This window comes from Procambarus clarkii, chromosome 20 (assembly GCF_040958095.1).
Source record: "Procambarus clarkii isolate CNS0578487 chromosome 20, FALCON_Pclarkii_2.0, whole genome shotgun sequence".
Classification (NCBI taxonomy): domain Eukaryota; kingdom Metazoa; phylum Arthropoda; class Malacostraca; order Decapoda; family Cambaridae; genus Procambarus; species Procambarus clarkii.
This window is the reverse complement of record NC_091169.1, coordinates 25,952,022-25,967,831: the sequence shown is the minus strand read 5'-3', so window position 1 is coordinate 25,967,831 and position 15,810 is coordinate 25,952,022. Positions and strand designations below refer to the sequence as shown.

The 15,810-nt window shown below is 37.4% G+C and overlaps 1 protein-coding gene across 1 annotated transcript; it reads right to left on the bottom strand.

The window, feature by feature from the left end:
- Positions 1-1,561: 1,561 nt before the first annotated feature.
- Positions 1,562-15,797, bottom strand: LOC123755403 (histone deacetylase 8). Its single transcript, XM_045738020.2, is given in 11 exon segments — positions 1,562-2,574; positions 4,616-4,721; positions 4,890-4,984; positions 6,715-6,887; positions 7,977-8,169; positions 8,432-8,538; positions 9,564-9,604; positions 9,606-9,706; positions 10,236-10,413; positions 12,711-12,816; positions 15,210-15,797. Coding segments are annotated over 11 exon segments (1,170 nt in total). The 5' UTR covers positions 15,233-15,797; the 3' UTR covers positions 1,562-2,527.
- Positions 15,798-15,810: the final 13 nt, after the last annotated feature.

Here is a 15,810-nt window from a genome sequence, read left to right as displayed (position 1 = left end):
CATATCTACATTTGAAACTGTGTGTGTGGAGTCTGCCTCCACCACAACACTTCCTGTGTGTGTGTGAATTACTTTTAAAATTAGTGAAATACATGCATCTCTCTCTCTTTGGTTTGTTTGGAGTCCCACATTTCAACATGGGCGTGTCATTCATTTATTGTTCCCTCTCATATTTGAAGTACATCTTTATATATTATACAGGGGGGGGGGGGGTACCCAATGTTGCCCGGATGTGCATGTCTGTCTCTACCATCTATTTATCTATATATCCATCCATCCACTGACCTACACGTACATCAGTCTACACATCTATGTATTTATCTATCTATATTTATATCCACCTATCCATTTAACTTTCTGTCCATGTTCTCTATTTATCCATTCATCCATTTATCTATACAGGGTACATCCATCTATCGATCCTTTTAAAGTTGAGAAAATTTGCAGGTAAATGGTGGAAGTAACTTAGTAACAGAAGTACAGAGATCACCCCATTTTCTTTCAGACTTCATGAAAAACACTCAGGAAGGGGGTGGGGGGGGGGGGTTAGTAGCTATATTTCTTAAAGCATTTAACTTAAGCTGCCCCCAAATAGCCTATCTTGAGGTTCTCTTGAGATGATTTCGGGGCTTAGCATCCCCGCAGCCTGGTCCTCGACCAGGCCTCCTTTTTGTTACACATTCCCCAGGAAGCAGCCGTAGCAGCTGTCTAACTCCCAAGTACCTATTTACTGCTAGGTAACAGGGACATCAGGGTGAAAGAAACATTTTGCCCATTTGTCTCGGCCTCCACCGGGGATCGAACCTGGAACCTCAGGACTACAAATTCGAAGCGCTGTCCACCCAGCTGTCAGGCCTATGTCCATCCTGTACTCCAGACCTTTCCCAAAAGCAAATTTGGGTGAGGCTAGCCCAAATATGTGACCTTCAACTTTGGACAGACATTCTCTCATATACCTGTAGTACAGATTTGTTCTGTGTTCCTAATTTTAAATAACATACACAAACTGTAAGGAGGAGGGACTTTAATAATTACAACTCCACTTACAACAATCTCGGCTCCCTGTGCCTCTTTGAGGGGGTCCAAGTGCTGGCTCTGGTCTCCAGTTGGACAAACACGACTCCTATGACTGATGTGATTCAGTAGTGAGACGACATCTTGGCGAGACAGCTTCAGGGAGCCACCAGAAAGATTGAAGGAAACATTACTCAAATGTTTCAGCAGTTAAGTAGTCAAATTCAGACATTTTGATGTATTATTAGTATTTATTTTGTCAACTAGTCCACTGCTCTTAATCTTTAACTTTTAAACTTAGCATAAAAGATGAAAAAAACACAAGATTTACCTTTTTTTTTAAGTGTTGCTGACAAGACTTGTTATGTTCTTAAATCAGTATTTGGTTGTGGAACTCTCTTGTAAAGGGTTATGCCATCATTATGGATCAACAAGACAGTATAACAGTACCCTGTTGCTCAACAAATAAGGACAGTCTACCGTAAGACTGGCAAAGAATTGAAAACTGTATTGAGATTAAGGTTTCAAATAAGTAAAAAAAATTAAATAAATAAATAAATGTTTATTTTCAACATACAATAAAAAAAAAATCAAGACAATCGATCTAATAAAACAAAGTTTGGTGACCTTTTTACGTCATTTTCACAATTTTTTTTAATTACTAAAAATCTCTCACCTTTTACTATTAATTTAAACCATGCATTTTGAGAAAATTTGTATAAAGATCAAACAAAAACTAACACTTGTGCAATGACTTAAACACAAAATGTTGTTTTGAAATTTAAATATTCCCATAAAGAACATGGTCCCATAAAATGCTGAACAATATTACTGCAAAGTGAACAAATCCACAAGGGCCGTGACAAAGATTCGAACCTGCGTCCGGGAGCATCCCAAACGCTGCCTTAATCGACTGAGGTCGATTCGATTCCTTAATCGATTAATCGATTCAGTCGATTAAGGCAGCGTCTGGGATGCTCCCGGACGCAGGTTCGAATCCTCGTCACAGCCCTTGTGGATTTGTTCATTTGATGCATCACGTTATTGTGATTTCTGGGTGTAATATTACTGCCAATTAAAATAATTTGGCTTACCTTTTATTTAATTACTGTATTCTAATTATGTTTTAAGTTTTCATATCAATAAAAATAATAAAATAATACCTGGTAACTATCCTGTACTGTCAATATTTTAAATACTTACAGCAGAAAACATTTAAATAAAAAATACAAAAAATTTGTAAATTTCTTTCATGCTTAAAATGTTCATAAACAGCTAGGTTTTGCAGAGTTACACAAAGTATTCAAAGCAGACCATTTTGGTGGAAACTGCCCTTTAAAATAGGTGAAAAAGTATTTAAAAATAAATCTAAAGAAACTAACATTATATCACAGCAAAAACTATATATTTACATACTTATTAATCACTGTACCTAAAACAAGAAAATGAATCTCCATATATTCAAATTCATTAAAATAATATATTAATACAGCACATAAATATTATTTAACAACTATGAAGCCTTCTTTCCTAGTAGCTCAGCTAATTTTTTTATATTTTCTGAAAATAAAAAAAATGAGATTAATATGAAGTGCTGACTTAGAAGACAAATATGAAGTGTAACCTACAAAGCCCAGACTACAGTGCTGTATATTTATCATTCCAGACCTGCTCCAGATTTATGGAATCTTAATTTTGGATTATAAGTTATTTTTATACTGCGATCACATTTTTAGTTTTTTTATAGCACCTGATAGAACGTATTTTTTACGTATACATTTTTTACGGTAAAATGGTTGTGCAAATTTCCTTAAACCTGACAGATTTATTCACCAAGCAGTAAATAAGTATAGTACTTGGCTGTTAGTGGACTGTTGAGGCTGCATCCTGACAAAAGTTAATTGTTTACTATATAGACCCTGAAAGACCACATACTAGTGTTTGTATGGAGTAAGTCTAACAGGCTTCATGTCCCCAACAATGAGGACATTGTCCCCATTTTACTTACCCTAATTAAGATAATACATATTGTGGTTAGCAACAGTACAGTGCTTGTAAACTGCTTGACCAAACTCACTGACATTTGAGTCACTTGATAACTGTTCTCTTTAGTGTTTGTCACTAGAACTGCCTTCCCTAGCTTTATTTATGTCTGTAATGGACCAGTGTACTGCATCACAATAAATGTTCTTTATCAATGTTGCTTTTCCATTCATGTTGAAGGTACCTCTTCTTTACCCTACATGATCTAGCCAGACTACCATTTACTAACAGACATGTTATCTGCTAACAAATTATTGTATGCAAATGTATACAAATCCTTTGAGAAATGAGAGAGAACACTGCTAGCACACAGTGAAAATATCTTATGTTTGGACATTTCCAATGTCAAAATGCAGTGAGGATCCAGAGCCCTCCCTTGGCTCAGGTAAGAGTCGGAGACTACTCGAAGGGTTGTTTTGCATTTTAGATTCAGCAACTTGGAACAAAGGTTCCAAGTAGCATGGACTATGGCAAGCCCGTAGTGGACTTGCACTCGAAGTGAGTCATCCCATTAATAGTCTTGTTCAACAAGTCATCAATGACAATTGTGGTGGTGATATAAATGATGGTGATGATAGTAATGAGGGTGGTAATATGGTTCAGTTAGTGGTGGTGGTGGTTGCAGTGGTAGTTGATGGTGACAGAGGAAGAAAGAATTTGACCCCTTACACAGACGTCACATTGTGGGGTCAAATTATGTTGTGTTTGAAGTACATACATGGCCTAAGATGTGAATAAGGATAGTGGCTGAATTACTTAAACCGAGTTTAGCCTTGTTGTAATGTGGTACAGTACAACTGTCATTCCCAATATTAGAATTTCTGATACAGTTTATTCATTATTCACATCAAAAGCTGTAAACAATCTGAACTCTGTTGTCTGTGCCACACGGGTGTCTATGTGCTGTCAGGTGCAAAAGGTAAATATACTGGTAAATGGATTTTATGATGACAGACTTTACTAATCTATTTTTCTAGATTTAATTTTATATTCAATCATAAGATTAATATGATCAGATCATTAGAAATTAATATCTTAATTGTATAACACACAAGAATTTTTTTTAAGCCATTCTAATTATTTTTATTTTGTGATGAAAAATTTATTTGCTGAATGGTACAAAGACATGCACTGTGAAAATTAGAATAAAATATCTTTAATAATTCCTACTATAAACAAACACTATATTCCATTCACCTTATTTATCTATTTATTTATTATATGCTATATAAATGCATATACAGTATTGCAAGAATGCTTAGATTACTATTGCAGGCAGAGAACTGAGAGAATGTGTGCAGAAATTTTAGCGCATTTACTTTTTTAGATGTTCAAAAACATCCCCCAACCCCCTCTTCAGCTAATATTATAATTTCCCCTAAAATCTGCAATCATAAATATTGAAAGTTGATACATAATGGCATACCCCAATTATGGTATCCAGCAAAATTTGTTTCACAAATTTTATTTCTACAAATTTATAATACAGTATACCCCCCCCCCTTCTGCAAACACCTAATTCAACCATGGTATAACTTGTCTCATATACTGTACATACCATGAGCAGCCCAAACAGTTTCATCTAGAGACTTCTGAGTATTTTCACTTTTCCGAAGTCCTGCTGTTACTTCCAACTCAAAGCTTGGGCCATACAGCGGAAAGAACTGAAAGTTAAATAAAATTGGAGCACTGTATTGAAACATATTCTACTGGTAGCATTATGAACAATACAAAACTGTGTACAATTAACACTAATAAAATATAAATTATTGAACCTGACTCTTATTAAGTCATCTACCAATTCTCATTTAGGTGTTTAATTCTAATCTTACCTGATGCTCAGGAATCTCAGCACTAAGGGGAGTATCAAGAATGGTAGATGTGATAACTGTCCACAGTTTGGCTGTGTTTATATTGTCGTAACCTCCTGCAAAATTAGATAAGCATCAAAATATGATCGTTAACCTGGTCCCACTTTCATTGGGGGATGGGAATGCTCAGTCATAGAAAAAAAAGAAAAAAAGCAAATAGCATAGAGCCAATAAGTATCCAGCTATGTATGGAGGTTACTTTTGCTCAAATGGGATTTAATGATAAAAATAATACCTTTACTGGAAAATTATTATTTTGCGTGGAAAGATATATTTAATTGAATAAAATGACAGGCAAAGTGAAGTCTGTAGATAAAATACTTAAGAGATATTAACTGAAAAATACAGAAGGCCAAATTTACAGTGCACCAATTCGTTCGGCCCTTGCAGATGCAGGCACCAGCCAGGTGGTCATATCACAATTTATATAAGAATTTCACCAGAAAAATTTAACCACTGAATATAATGCAACACACTTTTTTATTGGCCCCCAGTGGCTTCTTGAGGTCATCTCTGGTACCAGAGCCTTAGCCCAACACACCAGGCCTCTGAGGCCCATTTGTTGTGTATGGAAAGCCAGGACCATAATCTGATTCACAATATGAGGTGAGGGAAGCAGGGGATAAAAAATGAACTGCAAAACTAGGGAATACTCACCAGAAAGCATAAATGCAAAGAAACAAGCAAATGCTTAAAGGAAATTAGGCACCCCTAGGTAAATAAAGAAAACGATCGTTTCTTCAGGGTAAATACCCTGACTGTAATGCCAGCTCGTGAGAATGGGGAGGGTAAGGAACATCTTTTACCAACCTTCAAGCAAAATGATCACTAGAAACACATGGAGCAATTTATAGTGGCTTTGAAAGCTTTAAACATCGCCACAACCTGTACAACATAAAAGTGAGTGATGAGGCAGCCAGTGTTGACCATCAAGAAGTGCATGAATTTTCTCATGACTATCATTAAGCATGGTAACTACCTTCCCTAGCCTGTCTTTATTGTATATGAAACTGGCCCCTTCAATGGAAATACATTTCATCACATTTTACTCTTCCAAGAGGAGAAGCATGCATCAGGGTTTAATAACAAATAAAGAAAGTTTTATGTTCTTGCTGGACAGTAATACTTGGCCCAGTATTAGTTAGCATCTAGAAAGCTAACTTTCTGGATGCTTTCCCAGTAGGGTGGTGGAGTGTCACCCACTCTCTGTGCCTCTTTGATAGAGGGCCAGATTCTGGCGCTAGTTCTCGGGAGGGCAAACAAAATTCCGTGGCTGATGTGATCTATTAGTTGGGAGCCATCTCAACAACATAGCTTCAGGGAGACACAAGGGGCTCCTCCCAGAAACAACATAATATGTACACAGTACCTTAATTATGTAATAATAACAAAATAAAAAGTAACAAGAAGCATTAAGGGGTGAGGGTTTGTAGGAATCATAATTGTCGTATTCTGGCACTACAAATAGGCTTGACATTTGATTCTGTTGTCATCCAATGGCAGCATTTAGCAGGTCTAGGCACCTGCTTTGAAGGTCAGAAAACTTGGTCAAACATTACACCATTCAGTAACATTTATCAAGGCACAGCGGATGTCTCAGATCATAGACTAAGCCTATTTTTATGGTGTCCATCACTAGTGCTTAGTGCAGCCAAAGGATTAAATACGTACACACACACACACACATTAGTCGAATGTAATTTTGTAAACTTTTGTAGTATACTTTCTCAATACCAATTTATTGCCAGAGTATCATATTTTAGAAGATAATTTTATATAGACTAACCTCCTCCAAGAAAGAGAGTGGGCTTGTGGAGGTTCAAGATATGACGTACACAGGATTTGAAAGCTTCTGGGGTTAAATTGCCTCCTCCAAGAGGGTCACCACTGACAGCATCAGCCCCACACTGGCAAACCACAGCATTTGGCATATATACTTCACACAAGTTGTATAGAATACTGCAAAAAGATTAAAAGTAAGGAATTTTACTCTTCCATTTAAGTGTATCTAACAATTTTGAATAGCTGTTAATCATGCCTTAGACTTTATTATGACAATACAGTATGTGTTAAAATGCTAGTATAGGCTACCTCGCCATAAGCCTCTCCCGTGGTAGCCAAGATAGAGGGAAAATTTGTTAGTATTTGAGGTTATTTGCTAGTAATTTCTGAGCAAGGTTCTCTTGATTGTTCCTCTAACCAGGGTCACAATTCACCCAGGACACTGCTCACACACCATGACAAGAAAACCTCTCAACATTTTAAGAAAGTGATAACTGACAAGGAAAGCTAATTTTCACTCTGCAAACTAATGAGCAAACTAGCTGTCATCAGGTGGCAGTCAGGTTGCATCACAGGGATGGAACAGGTAGCAACTCTCTTGGTATCTCAAAAGAGTAATTCCCAATTTTCCAGGAGTTTGCCCTGATTCCTTGTAAGTGGTCCCCCAACTCCCCAAGTGCATTCCCTTACTTAGCAGAGGAATACCTTTAGTGTGTTCTGCAGTGTCTTCAACCAAGGTAGCATCATTTCACTGCCTGCACCCCTGTCAGCTACCCTGTTGTTTCCCTCTGCATCTTTGCCATGACCTTCATTCTTTGTTTCCTGGGTTCAGTTCAATGGGAGAATTTGTTTCTTTGACTGGGTTGTCTTCTGCCAGTGGGTTTATGGCTGGTTCGTTACAGATTATCCCAGCCTGCTGTTTGGATGGCGGTGTTCACTGGTTATAATTGTTGTCAGATTTCTTTGGCTGGTGGCCTGTGTGCCGTTCACCTATATGGTGTTGCCTACTTCCCCCCATGAGTTATTTTCTTGGAGTTTCAAGACCATTTTCTTGATGGTTTCAAAATATTATATGAATATTTTAAAACAAATTAATTTGCCTAACTATTTCATTCAGGAAACCAAACATAATTTGTGGGCAAATCATACAAATTCCTGAACAGACAAATTAGTTTACAATTTTATACAAAATATTATATATATTGGTGTACAAACAAAAATATTTATTAAAAACACAATCTTTCAATCCATATAAAACATACTTACCTCTCAAATAAGTACACAAACTGTTTATTGTTTATCCCAGCTTTGTAAGGGACATTAAAGCTGTAATATCTGCCTTTCCCGAGGCCGACATCTTTTTGCTCACCGGTGCCAGGGAAGAAACCGGTCTCTAACTGATGAAATGACAGAGTAACCACCTTGGGACTGAACAGAAAAGCATTCTCCACACCATCTCCTGCAAAAATAAAAGATATATATAGTATATAAACATAATGTAAATTATTCAGTGTGTGAGCTTAGTTGTAGGATGTGAGTTAGGATCGCAGTGTCTCATCTACCCTATAATCTTTGTTTTATGATGCTTGTAAGCTTTCAATGGTGTTGGCATCCACCATCCTCTCATTGAATTTATTCTATCCATCTACCAGTGTGTTCATAAATGATTATTTTTGAGTGACTATCACTGTCATCTCTAAATACAAAACAATTTAACTCACCGTGATGAATGTCCAAATCAATGTACAAGATCTTGTCAAACTTTGTGCGCAGATGTCGCACAGCTAGAACAATGTCATTTACATAGCAAAATCCAGAGGCAGAATCTCTGTATAAAAGAAAAAACTAATTAGGCTTCTTTTAGTACATCTCTAACCAAATTAAAAATACAAAATTAAAATTTTGGTATTACTGTGTTCCAAAAGCCGACACACAAAACCTCTCCTATTCTTTATTCATAAATTTTTATCCTTTGTTTCCTTTCAACCACCAGAATGCATTTTACTTTTTTTTATGAAAATTTTGAACATTTGTTGAAAACCCCATTGTGGTGGTTTAACTATCACTGGTAAAGAAGGAGGCAAGATAGGTTAATTGTAGGAGATTAACAAATGTCATAAGAATCTCAGGATAGCAAGTGAATTACAAGTAAATATATATATATAAAATAATTGTAATCCACTGATCATTCTAGAAATTTCTCATCTAGTATGTACACTTTTTTTTTTTTTTTTTTTTTTTTTTTTTTTTTTTTTTTTTTTTTTTTTTTTTTGAGATATATACAAGAGTTGTTACATTCTTGTACAGCCACTAGTACGCGTAGCGTTTCGGGCAAGTCCTTAATCCTATGGTCCCTGGAATACGATCCCCTGCCGCGAAGAATCGTTTTTTCATCCAAGTACACATTTTACTGTTGCGTTAAACAGAGGCTACAGTTAAGGAATTGCGCCCAGTAAATCCTCCCCGGCCAGGATACGAACCCATGACATAGCGCTCGCGGAACGCCAGGCGAGTGTCTTACCACTACACCACGGAGACTGCTAAAACTGTCACTCTTCTCAAGACATTTCAAGTTTCTTAAAGTGTCAAAAATCATGACTGAGCATCTGTCAGGGGGGAACCTGCATTATCACAAAAAAAGAAGAAGCCAGAGTGAGTGAAGAGGCTCTAATGGAGATATTTTAACCATTTTCCAAAACAATTCTGAGCTGAAGTCTACCCACACCATAAAATTGGGAAAAAGGACAATAATAATGTTTGTACATACAGTATGAATTCTGCATCCCAATTTTGTATTACTAATTGAGAGATGCAGGCAAAAGCATAACAGTCCACATACATGCACTCTCTTACCTCTGAGCATGATGCCATCCACCGCACCAGTTAATGGCAATTTGTGCTGTAGGACGATGTAAGAGCAAGAGCAGCGGTCAAAGATGCACCAGCCACCTGACAGACTATTGTCCACAAGTTGTTGAGTATTGGACAGTCAAATCCTGTATACATAAAATAGGTCAGCAAGTACACATTATAAAAGCCAAGCAGCATTTCATTTACAGCAGTGAAATTATAAAATTCAGCAAACTCCAAGTTATATTTCACTAATTATTATAGACCAAATCTATATAAGGTAATTATTTAAACCATTAATCAGTTTTATGTACTCAATGTTCAAACTGATGAGCGTTTGCATGGAGATGAAAGTTGTCAATACAAAGAATGACAAATCCCATTACAGTAAATTCTAAATTCTAAACCAATCAATTTCAACTTAGATATACTTTCCACAAATTCATAACAATTGGTCAACTTTTGGGTACCTATTTATCAATTGTAAACAAAAGCATCAGGTAAACGAAAACATGCCCAAGCATCTCCATCCTGTATGGGAACTGAACTTGAGACCTTTCAGTTGCAAATTGATTGCACTAACCATTGCACTACATGTACAGGACTCCTATTCTACTGTACTCTCTTATTTTAATATCACTTAGGATAACTAACAAGTATCTTGAGTGTGTGTACCTAATCCAAATTCATCCTCGTTCAATTCTTGACCATCAGGTTTTGCCACTTCAAGGAATTTTACATAATCTTCTGAATGAAAGCCCCTAACATCATCTTCGGTAGCTGGTTGAGACGGAATAACATTCATTTTACCAACCAGTCCATAGGCAGCAATGAGATGATGAGTTAAACTTGCCTGGAAAGAGAATATAGGTACAGCACTGTTGTTACAATTTACAACTACTGTACACTGCAATAACTAGATTGGTCTTCGAAGCAGCTACATTTTATTCTAAATCAATTCATTTAAAAAAAAAATTATTATTTTCATTGGATCTATTCATACAAGCCAACCATGTAAGGTTGTTAAGTTGTTAAGTTAAGGAACTAACAGCTAAACTATATCTACTGTACCATTTAAACTCCTTTTCAAAAAATCTCTGAACCAAGGGATAGTTTCCCTGGACTGGAAATATGCAAATGTTACTCTGATTTAAAATATAAAAAAAAAATACAAAATAAAAGGCAGAAAGAACTCCATTAAAAATAAATCCTGACTTATAAACCTGTTCGCATTTTTGGAAACGGTAACCAGTTATTGAGACAAATGACTCCCAGCAGGTGTAGTATACATTGACTTCACTAATGCTTTGGTAAGGTACCACATGAAAGATTGGCAAGGAAATTACAAGCACACACAATAAATGGTAGAACATTAAAATGGATAAAACAATGGTTAAGACAAAAAGAGGCTAAGGGTCATTCTAAATGGAAATGAATCTGACTGGAGCAATGTGGAGAGTGGCATACTGCAAGGTTCCATATTAGCCGGCCCTTTTTGTCATATACATCACTGACAGATAAGAATATTACAAAACACACCTTCAGATATGCAGACGATATTAAGATTTTATGGTAAAGTAGGAAGTGACAATGATATTAAGGCCTTACAAAGAGATCTACACGATCTCCACAAATGGTCAGAAGATTGGCAAACGATTTTTAATATCGAAAAATGCAATTAAAATCATTCCTGAACTCAGTCGACTCTCATACAAAGATCAAATGATGGCAGTAAATAATGTATTATAATTACCATTTTAATACTGTACTGGATTGGGTGGCCTTTTCTCTTCTTCACAGTTTGGAGACATTGGAGCATTGAAAGACCTAAGTTATTCAAACTCGGGCATGGAGCCGACTATCAAGCAACTTGAGAGATTTGGTGATGAATGCAGGAGCAATGATCTGTTTCAACACGCTGGCAGGTGCAAGCTTGAAAGAATCTGGCATATATTTACAAAGCCTGGTAAACAGCTTGATTCATTTTAGGGTTTTTAGGAAGCACAACAAGCATGCCCAAGTCCCTGCCTGAGAAACAACCCCACACCATGGGTCACCAATGGGCTTGATGACTGCATGGTACCCTTCATAAAGGATTTGCCAGATAACAGCCTGGATCTCAACCCAATTGAGAACCTCTGGCACATGGTAAAGTAGGATCTGCAGGGGAAAGACGTAAGTTCCATACCCAAGCTCAAGAAGGCAATCCATCAGTCCTGGGCAAACATCTCACTTGAACACCTAAGAAACTTAGCTCTTTCACTGCCCCAATGTCTTCAAGCTGTGAAGAGAAAAGGCCACCCAAATCAAGTATTAAAAGGTAATTATAATACATTATTTACTATATATGTATTTCCTTATGTATTGTTTGTTGTGTGGAGAGGGTGAGAGCTGGGTGTCACACTCTCTTGAGGAGTAGTGTAAGAATAATATAGTCCTGTAGAAGCATTATAAGGAGTCTTGTGGATATATTATATTAGGCCTTGGAATGTTTAAGTTTAGTTTATCTTGATGTGTCCTCTATTAAATTAATAGAAGAAAACATGTGATTTTTTTGGACCCAACAGTACATATTTATACATTTGACAAAACAATTTATATAAGTACTGTACAGTACATACAGTACTGTACTATCATTTTAGGAGGATGGGTCGAAGGATCAATGCCCCTGCAGCCCAATCTCTGACCAGGCTTCCTGGTTAATGATCCTGTCAATCAAGCTGTTAGACATTGTTGAACCCAAGTCTAAAATGAATCACAGCCCAATTGATCACGTACTCTTTGGAGGCATTTATCAAGTACCCTTTTGAATGCCAAAAGATGTCAGCTTGTTATACCGCTTATATTTTGAAGGAGTATGTTGAAAAACCTTGGGCTCCTAATGTTTATAGAACTGTCTAAGGATTTATTATAACCCCTACTTATTAATGTGGCCACTTTACACATTTGCCCATGTCTTCTGGTCTTGTAAGAAGTTATTTCATTATACAGATTTGGAACCAGTCCCTCTAAATTATGATGAAACTACATTCAAACTAGTGAAACTTTATAACATGTAAAGGAATCCATATTAATACAATTTAAAGTAAATGATAGTAAATATTTAGGTTATGTAAATGGCATGCAAGAGAATAACCACAAGTGACCTACCCGGCGTTTTAAAACTGGTATTGCATCACAGCAGCATATTAGTTTCGAGTCAGTAATATAGGCAACTTTGGGGATATCTTTAGTGGACATTGTGTCTACGATGAACCTATGAAGAGAAAATAAAGAGGTAAAAAATAACATCGTATACTTCATACACTGTTACATGGTCAAGTTTAACAATACAAACTCTTCCAGGCATAAACACTCAACACCTGTACAGTACTGCACTGTATTTATAAAATGCCAGGTGCCATATTAGCATAAATTTAATAGACTCCATAAATGCCTATGTTCAAACGTCTTAATGCATTATGTACTGTAGGCTTATGGAAATTTCAGCAGGTTAAAGGATGGATAAATTTTAATGAGCCATCAAAAGCTAGATTGTGTTCAGGTCCTAAAATTGTATACTGTACTGTACATTCATAATGCAGATATAATTTATTGTCACATGTCCAAACAGTTTGTCTAACATGCCACTTTCCAATGTACAGCTGTAGTATACAGCCAATTTCAGAATGACAAAATACTATTAACTTTATTAAGGTTTAGAGACATCAACTACTGTACCATACGTCATTCAGCACCTACAGCATTTCAAACTTTAAACAACGTTCTCACTCAAATGCTATACTGTACAGTACAATGACATATACAATGGCTAAATTTATGCTAGACCCCAATTGTTAGTGAAAAATATGTTGCCATAGAAGAACAACAACACAGAGAGTAATACAATCATAATCTTGACAGTTTCTTTAAAATGTTTTGTAACAATAATTATTTTATTATTAAAAAAATAGAACAAGTATCAAATTAAGAAAGATAGGGCTCAGCAGCCCCTCAGGATTTCCATTTATTTGTACTGTAATTACAGTACAGTATTATAGGATTATGGGGCATACCTATTGCAACAAAATAATAATACCTGTAATAATACCAGTACATTTTTATTCATAAATACAGTACTGTACAATACACCTGTATATACATTACACACAGAAATCACAATAGCATGATGCATCAAATGAACAAATTCACAAGGGCCGTGATGAGGGTTCGAACCTACGTCCGAGAAGATCCCAGACGCGACTTAATTGACTGAGCTACGACATGGATAAGAATTGCAACCGGGAAATCAACTTGACCTACCACAGATCCGGCAGTCTCTTCAAGAGACACAAACAGAGACAGGTTTTTACACAATTCCCCCATGCCACCCCATCCATAGATCATCTCTCTAGCCACCCCATTCACAGGTCAGCCCATTTGATTACCTCATCCTTGGGGTAATCCCATTTGATTACCCCCATCCATGGGGTCAGCCCCTTTGATTACCCCTGCCCGAGTCAGCCCCTTGATTACCCCTGCTAATGAGTCAGCCCCCCACTGATTATCCCTGTCCACAAATCGGCCCCTTTTTATTATCACTACCTATGAGGTCAGCCAATTTGATTACCCTTAACTACGACTCTGCCCCTTTGATTACCCATGCTTAGGGGTCAGCCCTCCTTGAATTACCCATGCTTACAGGTCAGCCCCCTCAAATTACCTATGTTTACGGGTCAGCCCACCTCGAATTACATGTTTAGGGGTCAGCTCCCCCTCAAATTACCTATGCTTATAGGTCAGCCCCCCCTCAAATTACCCATGCTTAGGGGTCAGCCCCCTGGTTTACCCCTGCCCAGGGATCAGGCCCCTGGTTTAATCATACCCAGGGGTCAGCCCCTGATTTACCCCTACCCAGGGGTCAGCCCTTGGTTTACCCCCACCCAAGGCGTCAGCCCCTGGTTTACTTCTACTCAGGGGTCAGCCCCTGGTTTACCCCTGGGTTACCCCTGCCCAGGGGTCAGCCCCTAGTAATGAAGAACTATGATACACTCACTATAATGTTAATGCTGAATGTAGAACATGATAAAAACACAATTTTACTTTGATATAATATAATTTTATAACGAAATTGGGTCCATCTGAATACCCAAAGCCACAAACGTGTCACCTGGAGAGTCGACTTGCCAATTTCTTCTAATTTGCTTATAAAATTATATCATTTCAGAGTAAAAATATGTTTGTTATCGTGTTCTACATTCATCATCAACATTATAGTGAGTAAATATATCATAGTTCTTCATTACTTACTTAATGCTACGAAACTTTGGGTAGCTCCTCAGGAGGGGGGGGGGCTCGATATAAGCCTAACATGTTTATATATATATGTATATTATTATTATATATATATACACACTGACTGCCTGTCCCCCGACAAAATATATTATCATTCTACCAAGCCCTCCACCACAGGGCTCTGAGGGAACATCAAAACTCACCAAAACTGAAATGAAAAATTTGAATTTAAATGCCGACAACCCAAAACAAAATTGATTGTTGGAGACAATCAAGAGGCAGGGCAGCAGGAGGGGCTGCTGGTGGTGGTGGTGAGGGAGAGACAAGCAACAATGCAACAATCAAGACAAGGCAAGCTTAATATTACGTGTTTACCTTTCCCGCGTGCGGGCGCGCATGCGCACTACCAGCTTGCCTCCCCCCCAGCGGAAGCAGGATCAGTTGGGATTAATTACCATTATACGTGAACGGAATTATAATGCAACATTCTAATAGTTTTATTCTGTACATAGGTGTGATACCATAGGTATTAAGATATATATACTTTGGTAATCATTTGTATAGAGTATATATATTAATTTGGTCTATTGTATCAGTTATCGAAACTACATAATATATAAAAATGTATATACATATTTAAATAGTGTATTGTTTTTCAGCGGAAACCATTAAGGAATTGTAATATGAAAGAAAAGTTGCAAGTAGTTGGCGTGGTGGGATTATTTGAAGGAGCTGTTGGCTTTGGTGGGAGAGTGGCTAATGAGAGCTTTTGTGGGGGGGGAGCGGGAATTGATGGGGGGGTTGGGGGTATGAGAAGGGGATTGGTTGATGGCCTCTGGATGGAGTGGCTTATGTGGGACGGGTGGGACGGTGCTGGGATAATGGTGGGGGAGGGGCGGGGAGAAGGGAAGGGAGATACTGTGGTATGGGATGGGTGGTGGTGGTGGGGGGTGCGCGGGACGGTAGTGGTTGGTTG